This window comes from Berghia stephanieae, chromosome 9, assembly GCF_034508935.2.
Source record: "Berghia stephanieae isolate SIO BIC M18660-M18661 chromosome 9, UCSD_Bste_1.3, whole genome shotgun sequence".
Lineage (NCBI taxonomy): Eukaryota > Metazoa > Mollusca > Gastropoda > Nudibranchia > Aeolidiidae > Berghia > Berghia stephanieae.
In genome coordinates, this window is record NC_088368.1 from 4,572,450 (window position 1) to 4,592,060 (window position 19,611).

Consider the following 19,611-nt stretch of genomic DNA (forward strand, 5'->3'; position numbering starts at 1 on the left):
TGTTGTTGTTCGTTTCAGGCGGGGGCAAACACACTGAGGTCAAACCGCCCGGGTGAAATTCAGTTCAACTGACATGGCGGTTTTTTGCAACAAAACAAAAAAAAAAATCCCAAATTTTGCAAGCAAAATCTCAAATTTTGAAAGATAAAAACATGAAAATTTTCAAAAAATTTGTAAACATTTTGCAAAAATTTGCGATTAATTTTCCTAAAAGCCCATAATTAGTTCATGAAAGAGAAAGGCATTTGTTAGTTTTTAAGGGTTTCACGGCGCTTGTAACAAATGTAAGGTCATATCAGCGCTAGTAAAAAGGAAGAACTTCAAACCGCATTCCAGGTTAAAGATACTTTACCCCTTGCACCAAGTCAGCCTGGTGATCTGGCAGAGAGTAGAGGTGTTATCATTATATTATATTACTGACGTCATGTGAGGACATCGAGGAAAAAGAAGGAAAGCGCACACTTTAAAAACAAAACAGACTCAGAGCAATTTATATTGCACAATATCCACTGAACATGCTCAAAGCGCTTTACAAGCGGTCCCTAGCCTACAGCAACACTTAAAATGAAGAACGAAACACAATGCTCTTTAGGCGATATTACAATTTTTGTGCCGAGAAAGGCTCGAACCCAAGACCCTCTGATCCGAAAGCGAGTGTCACACCACAAGACCACATAGCCGCATGCTATCTATTCCATAAGACAGACTGTTGTTGAGTCCTTGGGAAATGATCTTTATGCATATAATCTTATCGTGTTTGGGGTAAAATGAGCACCTCACCATTAACAGCATTGTCTTTTTGAAAAAATGTAATAATAATAATAATAATAATAATAATAATAATAATAATAATAATAATAATGATAATGATAATAATAATAATAATAATAATAATAATAATAATAATAATAATAATAATAATAATGATAATGATAATGATAATAATAATAATAATAATAATAATAATAATAATAATAATAATAATAATAATAATAATAATAATAATAATAATAAACTCTTATAGAGCGCACTGTATCCTCAGCCTTGAGGCTCTTGGCGCTTTACGTCAACATAAAACAATATCAAAGAAAGTACATCGCATTAAAAAATTAAAAAAAAAAAATGTTTTCACGAATTTCTTTAACACAGACAGTGATTTGGACTCCCGAATGCTCTGTGGAATGGTGTCCCATTTAGACGGACCAAAATGAGAAAAGGACCTTGTATATACACAAACACACACACACACACACACACACACACACACATGCACACACAGACGCAAATTCATGACAGTACCCACAATTCCTAGCCCTATAAATGATTACATACACAAACAGGCACACATAAACACATAAGCATGTAGGACATTACCCATAATTCCTGGCTATATAAAGGATTACATACACAAACACGCACCCATAACCACATAAGCATGTAGGACATTACCCACAATTCCTGGCTATATAAAGGATTACATACACAAACACGCACCCATAACCACATAAACATTTAGGACATTACCCATAATTCCTGGCCATATAAAGGATTACATCCACAAACAGGCACACATAACCACATAAACATTTAGGACATTACCCATAATTCCTGGCCATTAAAATTATGATTAAAATACAAACAAACACATCACCTACTTGATGATAAGGGGCCTGGCCAAGGCAGTTCCCATCAAGTACCGATCTTCGTACATGACATTACCCATAATGCCCGGCCAGATAAATGACTCCACGAACTCACGGCGCAGGTCAGGAATCTCCATCTGTGTAAAGAAATCAAACACGAATAATGCATTTTGTGACAAATGGCCAACCCATGGTAATTGGATTCAGTAGTCTGATGTCACGCCGCCCGGCATGGCGGCCATCTTGGTTCTAAACAAAGAAAATCATTACTTTTTATTCTTCAAGCTGGCTAGAACTTTTCATATGTCTTGTGATCAGAATGTGTAAAAGTCAAAACATGATCAAATTTTAATTTATGTGTTTTTTTCCCCCCTCTGGATGCTCGCCGGAGAAATATTTCATACGGTGTCTGCCATTGTTCCGATAGTTTAGAGCCAGTGTTACTAAGTTACCATGCGTCATTAGGAAGGAAGTAACGTTACGACTGTTGAAGAGTATTAAAGCCCCTGAATGTCAATATGTACATGTATATCAATTTAGGGCAGCACCGCGTGCTTGAATCACAGCCTTTTCTGGCCAAAAATTTAAATACGATTTTTTTTTCAGAGTAGGCTACGACAGTTGAAGACTCGAGATCTCAGCCCGCCTAGCTCTCGATAGATCACGGATAGAGCACAAGTCTCCAAAGCACAGGATAAAATAGGGAGCAGACATCGGTGTAAGATAAAGATCTGAACAAGTGTGTATGAAACGGTGCCAGGCAAAGCAATAGGATATTCTGAGGTTCAATCCCCAGTCGAGGAAGACTGATTTTTTTTAGAATGTTTTTTTTTCTCTCTTTCTTTGTTCTGGCACCGTTCCATAGACACTTGTTCCGATCCGAAGCAGAGGGAACGGTTCCACGGGCCTTTTGATTTGAAGGGTTGATTAATTTTATCATAAAGGCCTACTTCGTTTTACGCCCCCCCCCCCCTTCTCTCTCTCTCTCTCTCTCTCTCTCTCTCTCTCTCTCTCTCTCTCTATCTATCTATCTTTCTCTCTTTCACTCTCTTTTTTTTTCTCTTAATTTGATTGTCTCTCTCACGCACTCTCTTCGTCTCTCTCTCTCTCTCTCTCTCTCTCTCTCTCTCTCTCTCTTTCTCGTGACCAGAATTGTTCTTAGCATACGTACTCAAAGAAACACAAACTCTCTCTCTCTCTCTCTCTCTCTCTCTTGATCTGCTTATGTCCTTTCCTGCCTCCGTCCCCTAACCCTTCCTCGTCATATCATTGCCAACGTCACGTACACAGCACCTCGAAATCGGATACAGTCAAGAAGCTTATAATATGAACTGGAGTGAGAGGCGGTAGCGTCACGCGTGCCATGCAAGGAACCATCGCCGCCATGCCCATTGTGGCATGATAAGGCTATTTTGCTTTGGGGCAAACAATACTGGCATGGGTGTGTGTGTGTGTGACCTCATACTTAATTACAATTACAAGCACACTTTGATACACAGCATCTTTATTTTGTTTATCTGCTGAGCCACACATTTACTTATACGATTATTCACTGCTGTTTCTGTTTTTTCATTTGTCTTGGTCAAATATATTTAAAAGTGCAAGTAAAGCTTGTATTATAAAATTCAGGAATTCTCTTTGAGACTTCAAGGATCCACATACTAACGTTCTAGGGGAAAAAAAAAACCTAATCAAGCTTCTTCTTCTTCTTCTTCTTCTTCTTCTTCTTCTTCTCCTCCTCCTCCTCCTCCTCCTCCTCCTCCTTCTTCTTCTTCTTCTTCTTCTTCTTCTTCTTCTTCTTCTTCTTCTTCTTCTTCTTTCTTCTTCTTCTTCTTCTTCTTCTTCTTCTTCACACACACACACACACACTACATATATATATATATATATATATATATATATATATATATATATATATATATATATATATATATATATATATATCCACCAAACGTGCTCAAAGCGCTTTACAAGGGGTCCCTGGTTAACGGCAACATTTAACATGTAGGACGGGACATGCCGCCTGTTAGGCGATATTACAATTTTTCGGACAAAGACAACGCTGTCAACGGCCAGGTACTCATTTTACACCTGAGTACGGTGAGAGAATGTGCGTAAAGAGCCTTTTCCAAGGATTCAACTATGCGCCGAGCGCGAGGCTCGAACCCAGGACCTTCCGATCCGAAAGCGAGTGTCATACCACAAGACCACATAGCCGCTCGATAACTTGATAAATACTAAATGGAGCAAGAAATACTATATTATGAAAAAAGACCAAAAAAAAACAAAAAAAAACAAAAAAAAAAAAAACAAAAAAAAAAAAAAAAAAAAAACAGTAGGCGTATGGGGACCTGGCCTGATAAATTATAACAACTGGAGTCCAATGAAGAGGATATATGAGAACCTGTGCTGGAAAACATCGCTAAGTATCGGGAATAATTAATTTAAAATATGAGAGATGGGCCTTGTTAAGGCTAATGAACAACACAATGATGGGACAGGAAATAGACCGTTCCTTAGTGAGGAAACACGAATTAAAATAGAATATAATAAATATTTATAAAAGGAGTGCAATAAAAAAATGTGTTGCGCAGTTTAAGAAAGAATTTATTTCATCGAACTCCAAGCAGCAACATTTGCAACAAAGTTTTAAAACATTTCGTCTATTAACCAGACATTTAATTTGGAAACGTTCAAAGAATGGATACTTATCAATTCATGTAAATACAAAATGTAATTAAACCGTATACCTTATATATATATATATATATATATATATATATATATATATATATATATATATATATATATATATATATACTTTAGCAAGATTACTTAAAAACATAATGTCTACAATGCAGTAAGAACTACTACTACTACTACTACTACTACTACTACTACTACTACTACTACTACTACTACACTACTACTACTACTACTACTACTACTACTACTACTACCACCACCAACAACGACTAAAACAAAGCACAAAATACTATAGCAAGCGGGGCGGTACGTGATAAACAACCACTTAGCAACCCTCCTCTTGCCACAATGGGCATGGCGGACAGCGCTCCAGTCTCGGCACGCGAGCAGGTAGTTAAAATGTGCACGCTGACGTCACAGCCTCTCACTCCAGTTCATATTATAAGCTTCTTGGATACAGTAATTCCATTATAAGACTAGTAAGGGCAATGTCACCTCTGAGATAAAATGGAAAATGACAGCTACACTTTAGTGACTAATTGTGTATGGAACACTACGTGTGAGAGTGGTGTGTGTTAGATAATAGGAGAAAGAGAGAAAAAGAGAAAGAGAAAGAGAGAGAGAGAGAGAGAGAGAGAGAGGGAGGGAGAGAGAGAGAGAGGATGAAAGAGAGAAATAAAGAGAGTAGGAGAGAGATAGAGAGAGAGAGAGGGAGAGAGAGAGAGGATGAAAGAGAGAAATAAAGAGAGTAGGAGAGAGATAGAGAGAGAGAGAGGGAGAGAGAGAGAGGATGAAAGAGAGAAATAAAGAGAGTAGGAGAGAGATAGAGAGAGAGAGAGTAAGAAAGAGAAAGAATACGAGAGAGATGGAAAGAGAGAAAGAGAGAGAGAGAGACGGAGAGAGAGAGAGAGAGAGAGAGAGAGAGAGGGAGCGAGTGAGAGAGACAATCGAATTAAGAGAGAGAGAGAGGGAGAGAGAGAGAGAGAGAGAGAGAGAGAGCGAGTGAGAGAGACAATCAAATTAAGAGAAAAGAAAGAAAGAAAAGAGAGAGAGAGAGAGAGAGAGAGAGAGAGAGAGAGAGAGGGGGGGGGAGAGCGAGTGAGAGAGAAATCAAATTAAGAGAAAGAGAGAGAGAAGAGAGAGAGAGAGATAGAGAGAGAGAGAGCGAGTGAGAGAGACAATCGAATTAAGAGAGAGAGAGAGAGAGAGAGAGAGAGAGAGAGAGAGAGAGAGTATAGAAGGAACTACATTAACGTCACTCAGCACTCTGTCTTTATTTTTAGACGGCCACTTTGGATGATTAGTTCTCACTAAATTTTATCAATCGGACTATAAACTATAAACGTTCAAGGTTACAAATAGTTTTGTGTGTTGGGCACGTTATATACGGCTGGTGGATGTTGTGAGCATTATACCTAAACGCATAGGATCAATAAGTTAACGAAGGCTATGGTATGGGTGGGGTACGGATGGGAGCTGAAATAGGCTTCAACAGCCATGACGTCACTTCCCTCGTAATGACGCATAGTAACTGGCTCTAAACTATCGGAACAATGGCAGACGCCCTTATGAAATATTTCTCCGACGAACATAAAAGTGTATCCAGAGGAGAAAAACATTGTGAATATGATAATGTTTTGACTTTTATACAATCCGATCACATGACTTATTATGAAAAGTTCTAGCCAGCATTGAGAATAAAAAGTACCGATTTTCATTGTTTAGAACCAAGGTGCTCGTCGTTGCTGGGTAACGTGACATCAGACTATTGAATCCAAATATGAGGGAGGAGGAGAGGTGTAACCAGAACACGAACATCATTGATGCTTTGCGTTTATTAAAAAAAAACTCAGCAATCCGCCAGCCGGATATTAAACGTACCGAAACACAAAATTGTGTGTAACCTTAAATGTTTATAGTCTTGATTAATACAACAATAACAAAGAGCTGAGTGACGTCAATTAATTTCGATTCCCGCTGTGTCAATGGATCGTTCATCGACCTAGATGGAAGACCACGCCCCCCATTCGTACACTGCTTGCCTACCTATGTTTACCAAGTACATTTCCCATAAGAGGTATATTTATTGACGTACATCTGGTACTTTTCCCAGGTCAGACCAGGGGCACCATTAGATTTACGTCGTTTATGTTGACTTTATTACGGCTGGCCATAAGCATCATCAGGAGGTAGCGATTCACAAATACGCAGGTCCTCTAGGAGCCGGATTTTTGAACAACAACAACAACAAATATTATGAGTAAGAAATTATGTAACTTTTTTTCAAGGGGAATAATCGAGTAATAATTTTGAACTTCATTTTAAAAGTTTCTAATTAAAAAATAAAAATCGGGCTTCTAGAGCCTCTTTATTTTTCCATTTTGCTACCTCTGGCCAAAATATTATGGCAATCGGTTGATAAACAAAAAAGCCTTTGACTTTTAAAGATTTGTTGTTTATGGCGTCTTTTCCATAGCAACGGGCAACTTTTTTCCAAAAAAAAAAAAAAATTATATGCAATCATCCTTCCCAAACATATACATTATGACTGTGCATAAATGTTTAGGATATTTCATCCAAAAAAAAAAAAATGACCCTTTAGCGCCCCCCCCCCCCCTTTTTCAGTAGCAAAGTGACTAGAATCGATCTGGTACATACAGTAGAGAAATAGTGATTGGGTAGCTGGGTCGTTTAGATGTAACGGAAAGTATTTTGCAATAGATCAGTATCCTAACCAGTTGGTAGAAACCATGGGCCTTATGGCTCTTTTTGTTTTGTTTTTAAGGGTTTTACGGCGCTTGAAACACATTTAGGTCATTTCAGCGCCAGTAAAAAGGAAGGAAATGGGATAGTAAAAAAGTTCTAGAATTACAATTAAAGCATCCAAGAAAATGGAAGACAAAGGGGAATTGGTTCAAATAGTGAAAAGATGTAAATTCCAAGAACACACTATCAGTGTACTTAGTTTAAGATCACCCAAAAGCCTCATCCTGACACAAGTACAGAGAGGTCAGGAACCACACCCAGCCTTATGGCTCTGGATGACCACGGGCCTTGTGGCTCTGAAGGACCACGAGTCTTATGGCTCTGAAGGACCACGGGCCTTATGGCTCTGAAGGACCACGGGTCTTATGGCTCTGAAGGACCACGGGTCTCATGGCTCTGAAGGACCACAGGCCTTATGGCTCTGAAGGACCACGAGTCTTATGGCTCTGAAGGACCACGGGTCTTATGGCTCTGAAGGACCACGGGCCTTATGGCTCTGAAGGACCACGGGTCTTATGGCTCTGAAGGACCACGAACCTTGTGGCTCCGAAGGACCACGGGTCTTATGGCTCTGAAGGACCACGGGCCTTATGGCTCTGAAGGACCACGGGCCTTATGGCTCTGAAGGACCACGGGCCTTATGGCTCTGAAGGACCACAGGCCTTATGGCTCTGAAGGACCACGGGCCTTATGGCTCTGAAGGACCACAGGCCTTATGGCTCTGAAGGACCACGGGCCTTTTGGCTGAAGGAAAACAGACCTTATCTGCTGAAGGGCCACGAACCTTGTGGCTCCGAAGGACCACAGGTCTTATGGTTCTGAAGGACCACGGGCCTTATGGCTCTGAAGGACCACGGGCCTTATGGCTCTGAAGGACCACGGGCCTTATGGCTCTGAAGGACCACGGGCCTTTCGGCTGAAGGAAAACAGACCTTATCTGCTGAAGGACCACGGGCCTTATGGATTTGAAAGACCATGTGGCTCTGAAGGACTATGGATCTTGTGGCTCTGAAGGACATTGGGCCTTATGGGTCTGAAGGACTATACCACAGACACTTGCGGTGCAGCTTTGCAGTCAAGTTATGATCCTCGACTTCCGATCTGAAAGGGTTCGAGTCCTGCTACGAGTGTTGCAAAGCTGAGTATGTACTCGAGGAAAAAAACAAACAAGTTTTGACTTACATTTTCTGTCGTGTTTTTCAATATTACTCACTGTTTTGAGACAGCTGGTCTCATTTATAAGTATCTATTATTATTTTACGGAACGTGTTATTTGTTGTTTGTCTTTTTTTAAAGTACGCCTTCCGCCACCACTAGATACCGTCGCCTGGACATTCCACGAAAGAATAAAGATAATCCATCAACCTAGATGTCTGATGTCAACAGGAATCACCCATGTCCTCCAAATCGAGCAACGTGGGGGTTAATAGTCTTGCCCAAGGAAAAAAACACCCGAAAGTGCTCGTAGTGGGACTCGAACCCGGGACCTTCCGAGTTCCACTGAAAGCCTTAACCCCCCCCCCCCCCCCCGTCCGAGTTATCTATATATTTATCCTTAATATATATAATATATAGTTGAGCAAGTCCCATACTTATTGTCTATTTATTTATCATTAATATTTCTAACAATTTTATGACCCTCATGCGTGGTTGTTATCTATTTATTTATCATAAAAGTGACCCATCGTCCCAAAACAGTATTATGTCGGGATGAACCAGATACTAAAAAGCCAAACTAAAACTAAACTGGTCAAAAATAATTTGAATTATTGTTATTTAGCATTCTAAGATACGATATTCATTCTCTTCAATAAAACATACAAACTCATTTCACGTCGGATATTTCTGGCAATAAATTCAATTTTCAGCATCTTGATCATTCCGACATAATACCGTTTTGAGACGATAGGTCACAAATATTTTCAAAAATGTCATGTGTAAAAAAAACGTCCAAACAACGTCAATTTATTTACCAGTTAACTGACCTACTCCGAGAAAAACACGCCATGTCATTTATAAATTTGGCCAGAAAACTCGTCCTGAATTATCCATCGATTTAAATGACCCTCATCTTGGCAACAAACCCTCAAACCTGAGACTTCGTGAAGCCTTTAATAAATAAAGTCCCAGTTTGAGAGTTTTAGTCAAGATGAGGGTCGGTTAAATCGGTCGATATTTGAAGGGCGAGTTTTCTGGCCAAATTAAAAAATACTCGTACGAGTTTATCTAGAGAACAGTAGAAGACCAAATGGAATGGAGACAGCTGTTCAGCGTATTTTACACATGATGATTATAATATTAATGTGTAATAAACATAACGTTCGTGATTAATAATAATCTTTCTTTTTTTTTAATAATCTTCTTCTTCTTCCAGTGTCATCTCATGGGTTGAGGTCGACTTGAAATGACACGCCAATCTTCCCTGTTGACAGCTTGCTGACTGCATTGGGCTGCCGACAATCCTGTCCATGTCCTCACATCATCTATCCAAGTTCTTGCTGGCCTGCCTCTTCCTCTTTTCCCCCTCAACTCTACCCTCAAGAATGTCCTTGTTGACAGTTTGATGGCGTCTTAGGTGTCCAAAATACTTAAGTTTTCTTGTTTTTATTACTTTCATTAGGGTCGGTCTGATATCAAGGATGTCACAGACTTCTTGATTTGTTTTCTTTAATAATATTTTTTTTTAATTGTGGCCAATTTTATTTTTTTAACATCACGAATATCGATGGATTATCAACATGTCACATCAAAATGACACTAGATATGAATAAAAAGCCATTAAATTTTAGGACTTCTCCATATTTAGTTTTATGGCCAAAATTAAAGTCAGAAAAACATAATAATAAAAAATAAATTAATAAATCTAAAAAAAACCCCAGAAAAACCTGCCCCCCCCCCCCCATACAACAAACAGCATTTTGTCTTGTCTGTGTACAGCACACTATATATAATAATGATGGCTTAGTGTTACATAATGATGGGCTGTTTATCGACCCAACCTTCCAATTTGAGAAAAAATAAAGCAAAGCAATGAAGAAAGGAAGAAAATCCGAAGCGGAATCATGAATGTCTGTTGTTGCTTTATGGCCATGCTTTGTGTTGCTATGTGGTCTTGCTGTATGACACACCTAGATGAATGTCACTAGATTGTGAAGGCTGCATCCCACAAGTTTCCCTGGCAACCATCGGGTCATAAAAAATGAGTGAGTGAGTGATAATCTTCTCCTCAAGGCCTCATCGATTCTCATCCGACCACCTGTCAACAGGCAGTAATTATAGGGAACAAAAGTGTGATATCAAAAACACAGGGTAAACGTCACCTTACAGTACAGAGAGAACGTCAATTTGGTTTTGAAGTTTCTCAAGCCGCTTTCACCGGAGGCGAGGACAAGAGACGCATGCGCACAACCAACATGCCGTTCTCTCTCTACTAACTTTTCCGCCGGTGACGTCACAGACTATGGGTGACGTCCAATCAAGGGACGCTACTCTTCCGCTAATCTCATTCCCTATATTAACCTATTCATTATTAGTCCTCCAAAGGACTGATTACATACACACTTCCTTGAGCTTTTTTTGTCATAAAGCGCACTATGTACTAAACATGCGCAAAGCGCTTTACAAAGGGTCCCTGACCAACAGCAACACGTAACATATAGAACGAGACATGACGCCTGTTAGGCAAAATAACAATTTTTTTTTTCCAACAGAGACAATGCTGTTAACGTCCATGGACACATTTTATGTCTTGAATACTGTGAGAGAATGGACTCAACTATGTGCTGAGCAAGGTTCGAACCCAGGACCTTCCAATCCAAAAGTGAGTGTCATACCACAAGAGACATAGCGGCACAATGGAGTTTGAAACTGGAAGAGTAGAATTTTTTTTTAATGTGACACACCATGACAATGCAGTGTTCTGTCAATATGAACCTGATGAAGATAAAGTGAGCGGAACCTGTGACGCTATGTGGTATAGTGGTATGGATTAGCCATCGGATTGGAAGGTCCTGGGTTCGAGTCCTGCTCTGAGCGATGTATAGTTGAGTTCTTGGAAAAGGCTCTTTACTCACATTCTCTCATCATACTCAGGTGTAAAATGAGTACCTGGCCATTAACAGCTTTGTCTCTGTCATGAAAAATTGTCATACCTCCTAACAGGCACCATGTAGCGTCCTACATGTTACGTGTTGATGTTGGCTAGGGACCCCCTGTAAGAGCTTTGAGCACGTTTAGTGGATATTGTGCTGTATAAAAGCTCAAGTTTGTTTTGTTTGAAGTGTCAAATCCCTTCTATTAAATCAAGTAATAAATAATAATAATAATAATAATAATAATAATAATAATAATAATAATAATAATAATAATAATAATAATAATAATAATAATAATAATAATAATAATAATAATAACAAAAATAATAAAAATATATCTTTTTTGTCCCCAAAATAGTGGCAATTTGTCATTTGGTTACACATTTATAAGAATACAATATTGACATAGACACACTCACACAAGATGCACACTAGTAGCATAGTAGTTATCGTAAAAAAAAATTTAAATAAATAAATAAATAAATAAATAAATAAATAAATAAATAAAAATTTAAAAAAAAATAAAATAAAAATAAATTAAACGGCATCAACAACAACACCATCATCATCATCATCGTCATCTTCATGATCATCATCGTCATCATCATCACCATCTTCATCATCATTTAACTTCAGCTTAAGGCTTTAACCCGATATAACTTCTGACTGAGACAGAAGATTACAAATTGGTCACTCTAAAAGATAATATGTGCTGGATTATCAATAGATGGAACAACATTGACTTCACTCAGCCCTTTGTTATTGCTTTTAGACAGCCATTTTAATGATTAGTTCTCACTAAATCTAATTCACTAAATCAAGAAAATACTCAAGCCCTAGAGAAGAGATTTGGCTCTCTGCAACTATTCTACATAAACAACTTTTCAACCCGCTAGAAGCACAGGAAAAGACGAGTACCTTCATCTTTGAAATGCTATGTGATCTAGTGGTATGACACTCGCTTTTGGATTGGAAGATCCTGGGTTCGAGCCTCATGCTCGGCGCATAGTTGAGTCCTTGGAAAAGGTTCTTTACTCACATTCTTTCACCGGACTCAGGTGTAAAATGAGTATCTGGCCGTTAACAGTGTTGTCTTTGTCCGAAAAATTGTAATAGGCCTATCGCCTAACAGGCGTCATGTCCCGTCCTACATGTTAAATGTTGCTGTTGACCAGGGACCCCTTGTAAAGCGCTTTGAGCACATTTAGTGGATATTGTTCTATATAAAGCTCAATTTTTAATTAAAAAAAATTTTTTTTTTAATTTTTGAAATGGGACTCCAGATATAAAGGATACGAGAAGAAGAAGATAAAATCTATCAATCAGACAACACTATAAATGTTCCAGGTTTAGTGTGATGTTACGTTACATCCTGCTGGCAGATGTGAGTATTTTACCTAAATGCATAGCTTCAATTGGAGAGAAGCCAAGATTATGATCTGGATTGGAGATTAAATCGAATGCATAATAATCGATGAATAACGAATACCACGACACACATTCTAATCTAACTTTAAATCTTGTTTTGTTTGTATTCCGGTTTGGATTTTTGTTTTATTAACATCAAAAATTGGCACACACCGTGTCGTGTCTAACTATTTGTGTTAGGAAGTCTCTGTGGACAAAGATAATCTAAAATCTAAAATATGATTTCATCAGTGTGAAGTATGCTCACGAAGACCCTTTTAACTTTAACTCTCTTCTTACCAGTAATTTTCAGGAAATTTCCCAAAAGTTCACATCATACTGACACAAAAATAGATTTTTTTTTTCACTCAAACAAAACATCAGTAAGTTCTTGATACACGTAATACTTTCTTCAAAACAAAAAAAGCTATACAACATCGTATAAAAGTTTTAATAACTACATTTTAAAAAATTAAAATTTTGTAATGTACAAAGAAATCTGTATCAGAAAAATGTTGGTTGCATCGTAGCAAATGTAACGATTTCCAGTTGAGACGGAAAGGGTTAAAGTATTTATCATTATTTCAAAACTGATTAGAATTTTTTTAGTGTCTGTAAAATATCCTTTAAGCATTCCTTGTTTTTGGGTCACATGATCTTACGTCAATGAGTGCACGATGAAAGAAAAAAAATGTTTTCCTGGTAAAGGCTTTTGATTATCAGATTGTCAATAATAAGTGCTTCATGGTCAATTGTCTAGTATTTTCTCTTTTCGACAACCTGGAACATGAGCAAATTATAATCACAAATCGAGGATAAAAAAAAAACCTATATATTAACCAATGACTCGACTAATCTCACCTTTTGTGATCCAAACTTCAATGCTTTAGCTCTAACTGCCTCAAAGTCTTCCTCTTGTCCAATGTTGGCCTGATGAGTGGAAGAGATAATGTTCATTAAAACCTTGCTTTGCTCTCTTCAATACATAGTTTGAAGATGATGTCACTCAGCTCATTGTTATTGTTTTTTGCCATCCGCGTTTATGAGTAATGCTCACTGAACTGTATTAACCCGACTATAAACGTTCATGGATACACACAGTTTTGTGTTTTGGTCCGTTATACTTCTGGATGGCAGCGTTATGAGCTTCTTAGCCAAGCGCATACTATCTATACCTTAACCACTCGGCCCCTTCGCCCCTCAATAATAAAATAACCCCAATAAAAACATTGATAGATTACTTAAAAACCAGATCAAGAGCAGAGAAATAATTGGCACATCCTGTCTGCAACGACATCTTGAAATCATTTTGATTCTTACCAAATTTTTCATTCATCTTAATATTATGCCTCTGTACTTGGTTATTGCTTTTCACATTATTCTACCAATCTTCTGACAGATTTTCACATTTGGCTCATCAGCTTTCCTCACAACAGAATTAAATATTGCTTATTATTCTTCAGCACTTATCCTGCCAGGACACGATTAGGATTTTTACTTCCAAAACCATTTTTAACTATGCTATCATTATTTTTCAATGTTTTTAATTTACTGAAAAAGGGTATTCATTTTGAAAAATATTCCTCAAAGGCAGGAAGCAGCGTTGATAAGCCATTACGCCTACAAAAAAATAATACCAGGGTTCATAATCCACTTTCATCATGTTGTATTTTCCTTGAGCAAAAAAAAAAAAAACCCGGTTTCTTCAATTGATTACTTTGCGCAGCACTGCATTTAATGTTTTGACTTTTTCAGTCGTTCTTAAGACTGCAAAAAAAAATTCACAATACGATTCATTGGGGGAAGTTTATTATTTATATTATATATAAAAGAAAGGAAGCTGAGAACAAGGAAACAAATAATTTACAAAATTCTTACCAAGAAAGTGATAACTTGATAACCTTGTTCTACCAGCCATACCAAGATGGTGGATGTATCCAGACCTCCACTGTAAGCCAGCACCACTTTCTTACCCGCCCCAGACATTATGAAATGACCACAAAATCACACTTGGTCTCTATTATGTATAGAAAGAAAAACAAGTCAACATGGATGGGAAATAAAACCAATGAATATAACATTTACATTGAATGATCATATAGCAAGAATGAATAAAAACACAAAAGAATTCGCCTTGAAGTTGAAGGTCTTGATTAAACTTGAGTTTTTTATATAGCGCAATATCCACTAAATGTGCTCAAAGCGCATTTCAAGGGGTCACTGCCCAACAGCAACATAGAACATGTAGAACGAGACATGATGCCTGTTAGGCAATATTACAATTTTTTCCCACTACTGTTAACGGCCAGGTACTCATTTTACACCTGAGTACGGTGAGAGAATGTGAGTAAAGAGCCTTTTTCAAGGGCTCAACTATGCGCTGAGCCAGGCTCCAACCCAGGACCTTCCGATCCGAAAGCGAGTGTCATACCACTAGACCACATAGCCGCACAGACCACATAGCCACACAGACCACATAGCCCATTCTAATGAGTTTATTAGGACATTACCTGGCTTATAATGTTAGTTGAAAATGGTGGGGGCTGCCTGAAGCCGGTGATCGTAAAATACTAATGAAAGAGTGAAAATGGAGAGGTTTTGTACTCATTGAGTACAGACGACAAAAGTTTTTTTGCATTATATTTTATTTGTTTTCCACGTTTATTTGTGTATTGGTGTGCTGACGAAGGGTTTGTACCCGAAACGTCCATTGTCTGTTTTGTTCCCATACGAAGCCTCTCCATTTTCACTCTTTCGTTAGTATTTTAATGTAAGTTGTGTGCCCAAATATGTGAGTCATTGTAAGTGTGTGTGTGTGTGTGTGTGTGTGTGAGTGTAATCTCGTTATGCCAGAATTGTACGATTTTGATTAAAAGTTTCTTCAAAGGATGACACACTATTCCTGGAGACAGCATACCGTAGGGTATAAGGCATAGGGCACCGTTTTTGCTTCATAATCGGATGGGATTTGCATCCCACCCAATGTACAGCGCTATGTAAGCTTGTGATATGACACTCGCTTTCGCACCAGAGCAGTGGTGCATAGGTGGGTCCTTGAAATAAAGGCTCTTAACTTTCATTCTCCATACTCAAGGGTAAAGTGTAAAATGAATACCTGGTTGTTAACAGTGTTGTTTCTGTCGAAAAAAAAATTAATTGTAATATAGCCTAAAGGCGTCATGTCATGTCCTACATTTTAAGAGTTGCTGTTGGCTAGGAACCTCTTGTAAAGCACTTTGAGCATGTCTAGTGGTTATTGCCTAATAAAAATGATCTAATTTTTTTTAGGGTTTTAAAAAAAAAATGCTTAGTGAGGTCTTCAGCGGCTTGTCGTAGGCCTACTTATCACTCGAGGAAATTTCCCTTATTGAAAAATTTAAGACCCAGCCTTGTTCTATTGAGTAAGCCAAATTAACATCTTCTTGCCTAAGGCAGGACTGATTAACTATTTACAGAGAGTGATGGATAATGTGGGGCATTTTCTAGCTAGTATTGGTTTTTATCGACGGCTCAACAGTAAGGTCTCTCAACCTGTAACAAAAGCAAGCAATGTTGGGCATCGTCAGAAGTCAGATAGGTGACAAAAATGCTGGTCTCTGGAATTGTATCCTTGGATATAACACTTTCAACACAATATCAATATCATTCAATTCAGGTGTGAATGAGTTCCTGGCTATAAGCAGTGATGAATATTGTAAAGTGTAAGTACAAAATAGATGCCAAACAGGTGGCTTGTACTGTACATAATGGAACTTTGTTTCCATGTAGTCTGTTTGAGGAATAGATAAAGCACTGTGAGACACATGGTAAATTTGTGGAAAATTTGCTACACATAACTGTTCATATTTTATTTGCAGGCAACTTATACTGTATGAAATGAAAACATGTTACATTTGAATTGCTGGATATCTAAATAAAGCAGTGGTGAAAGGTGATTTAGATAACAGATGTGTGTACATATTAAACCTCTTTAAATAATAATTACACAATATTCATCACATCACTGCTGATTACCAACTACACAGTGCTTCATATCATCCAACATCAATTTCTTGTATTGTTTAGAAGAGTGACATTTCTACATTCACAGTCCTTAGAAATATTTTTGAATTTGTAAAATAAAATTTTTAAATACATAATTATCATTGTTTACCCTTGGAGTTCATGTGATTCAACAAAAAACTCACAAGTCTATGAAATGCGATGAATGCCCAAGGTAAAAGGTAGAGATTTAAAATTAAATTGGAGCCATCAATATTCCACTTTCTTTCCAGTCGCATTGTTATGGTGAAAAAAGTGAAGGATTGTAACGAAAATATTAGGAAGGTTGTTGTGATGATGATGATGATGATGATGATGATGATGATGATGATGATGATGAAGATGGTGATGATGATGACGTTGTTGTTGATGCCGGGTTTTTAAAATACATAATATTTTTTATCGATGACTACTATATGTTACTAGTGTGCATCTTGTGTGAGTGTGTCTATGTCAATATTGTATTGTTATAAATGGGTAACCAAATGACAAATTGCCACTTTTTTGAGGACATTAAAGATTTACTATTATTATTATTATTATTATTATTATTATTATTATTATTATTATTATTATTATTATTATCAATCATATAGTACCTACTTCGTATGATACTCAATTTCTAACCGGTATTATATTATCACAATTTCAAGACACAGTTGATACTTGGGAAAAGACCCTGCCTTTATTCAAATTATCTCTCAGCACCCAGGCGTAAAATGAGTACCTGGCCTGTAACTGTAACCGATATGTTTGTCGAAACGTGTCGAAAATAGATGAAAATCTATGTAAGAGCGCCTTACGCGCGTCCCTGTCTACACCTTAAGTGATGTATTGTAAAGAGCTTTGAGCACTTTAACTGTCAAATTTACCCAAAGGATTCTTGTACTTGTAGCGTTTCAAAGCCCGTGCATCATAACTTCTAACTTTTCATGGCATAGGTCCGCGTCACTTTCTACAAATAATCACTTTTTGCTGCACAGAATAAATGACTGGAAACGCGCGAACAGAAAAGATTTAATTGAAAAAGTAACAAGAATAACAGCTCTGTCTTATCAACACCAAACCAAAGTGCGTTGTATTTGCCTCAGTCATTTGCTTTAATTGATCTCTAAATATTCACTCTTTATCAAACCCAAATATGTATTCTACACTACTGACACTACATAGAGTCTACGCGTGCTTCGAATCGGCTCACCAGTACAACAATGATGATAAAATAATGAATAATAATGCGGTTATAATAATAATATGCGGTGTCAAAGTGTCAACTTAAATGACGAAATCGATGTGTAATTATTACGAAAAAAATACCTGATTCAATTGATTGGTAGACTTGAAAGAAAAATTTGATTGAGGGTGAATGTCGCACAAATCTCCTGCTCACAACTAACAGAGAGCGTAGAATAACATCAAAGCGAGCGACTCGTAGCGGCCGACGAATTTTGCCAGTTCGCTCGACAAAAAATAGGTATGATTATTATACCTTGGGGTTAAAGGTGAAGGTAAGGGGAAAGGTCAGGTGTGGGTCAGGTTAATGATGCTGTGAAGAAGACGTCACGCAAATCAGCTGTTTTCAGCTGGATGAGATGGCAGAAGTTGCTGGGTTTTTTTAATTTTTTTTATTTGTTTTGGTTTTGTTTAAAAAAAACCCCCCAAATAATAGGATATTTGTTGGATACTGTGAAACGAAAACAGAGGCTGTTCATAAATATATTTAATTCCACCAATAAGGAAGGTGAAAGGTGACAAAAGTAAATAATAAATCGTTCGAATGCAGCGGCGACGAAGAGAAAATTCGACATTGAAACAAGTCGCAGCCAATGTAAGAAATTGCGGATAAAACCGTGGCCTTCGTAAAGTTATGGCCTGATACTGACCAAAAAATGACGTAAAAATGCCAGTCTTTAGCCACAAAAGAAAACAAATCGTGAGTTGTATTCAATAGTCCAACCAATGAAATAACTTGTTTCCATGAGCACTACTAACGGCATCTCACTAGGCGGTGCAAAAAGCAAATAATGACGTCAAACATAACTATGATTACGATAAAACACACTCTCAAATAGATTATTCATGGGAGAAATTCCACATATGCGTGCGTCGTTTCAATGGCTATTGTTCCAAGGAAAGAAACTGGACTGGTCGTGGGATTAACAAAAAGATTTTGCGTCTACAAATTGTTAGGGTTCTCGGGCTCACCCAAAGATGAACAACAAAATGGTCACTCAACTACAATTTTTAAACCATGAAAATGATACAAATTTGTCGGTTTAGTGGCCGGATGATAGAAGTCAATAAGATAACTTCAAGTTGAGCAACTAAGAATATTTATTACTAATAATTTGAAGTTGAATTCCCCCCCCCCCCCCCCCCCTATTTATGATAAGAACCCCCCCCCCCCAAGAAAAAAAAAAAAAACAAAAACAAACAACAAAAACAACAAAAACCAAGGTATTTGCAACGAGTATATATATATATATATATATATATATATATATATATATATATATATATAATATATATATATATATATCAAGGACAACTATACTGAACTCCTTGATATATATATATATATATATATAATAATAATAATAATAATAATAATAATAATAATAATAATAATAATAATAATAATGATAATAATAATAACAATATAATATTATTGGTATTTGTGAACAAGGTCTGGTTTACTTCCCTCCGGCTAAGTCTATTTAGCGATTCGTCAAACCATCGCCATGGCATTCGATGGATAGAGTGCTCATATTATTATTATTTGTATTACTTTTCTTTTGACATGCTCCAATACTTAAGAATAAGTCTGAGGTACTGATTTAATGGTGTTAATAAAAATAATAAATAAATTGAGCTTTTGTATCGCGCAATATCGACTAAACGTGCTCAAAACGCTTTACAGGTGTCCCTGGCCAACACAAACACTTACCAGTAGGACG

At 37.3% G+C, this 19,611-nt stretch overlaps 1 protein-coding gene across 1 annotated transcript in view; it reads right to left on the bottom strand.

The window, feature by feature from the left end:
• The window catches only part of LOC144980289 (argininosuccinate synthase-like), a 21,337-nt gene extending 3,232 nt beyond the window's left edge, over positions 1-18,105 (bottom strand). The window contains exons 1-4 of the mRNA XM_078927930.1: positions 17,972-18,105; positions 14,495-14,633; positions 13,478-13,546; positions 1,656-1,780 (exon numbers count right to left, since the gene is read on the bottom strand). Coding sequence (XP_078784056.1) covers positions 1,656-1,780; positions 13,478-13,546; positions 14,495-14,602 — 302 coding nt within the window. The 5' untranslated portion in view covers positions 14,603-14,633; positions 17,972-18,105. The remainder of the gene's footprint in view (positions 1-1,655; positions 1,781-13,477; positions 13,547-14,494; positions 14,634-17,971) is intronic.
• Between the last annotated feature and the right edge of the window lie 1,506 nt (positions 18,106-19,611).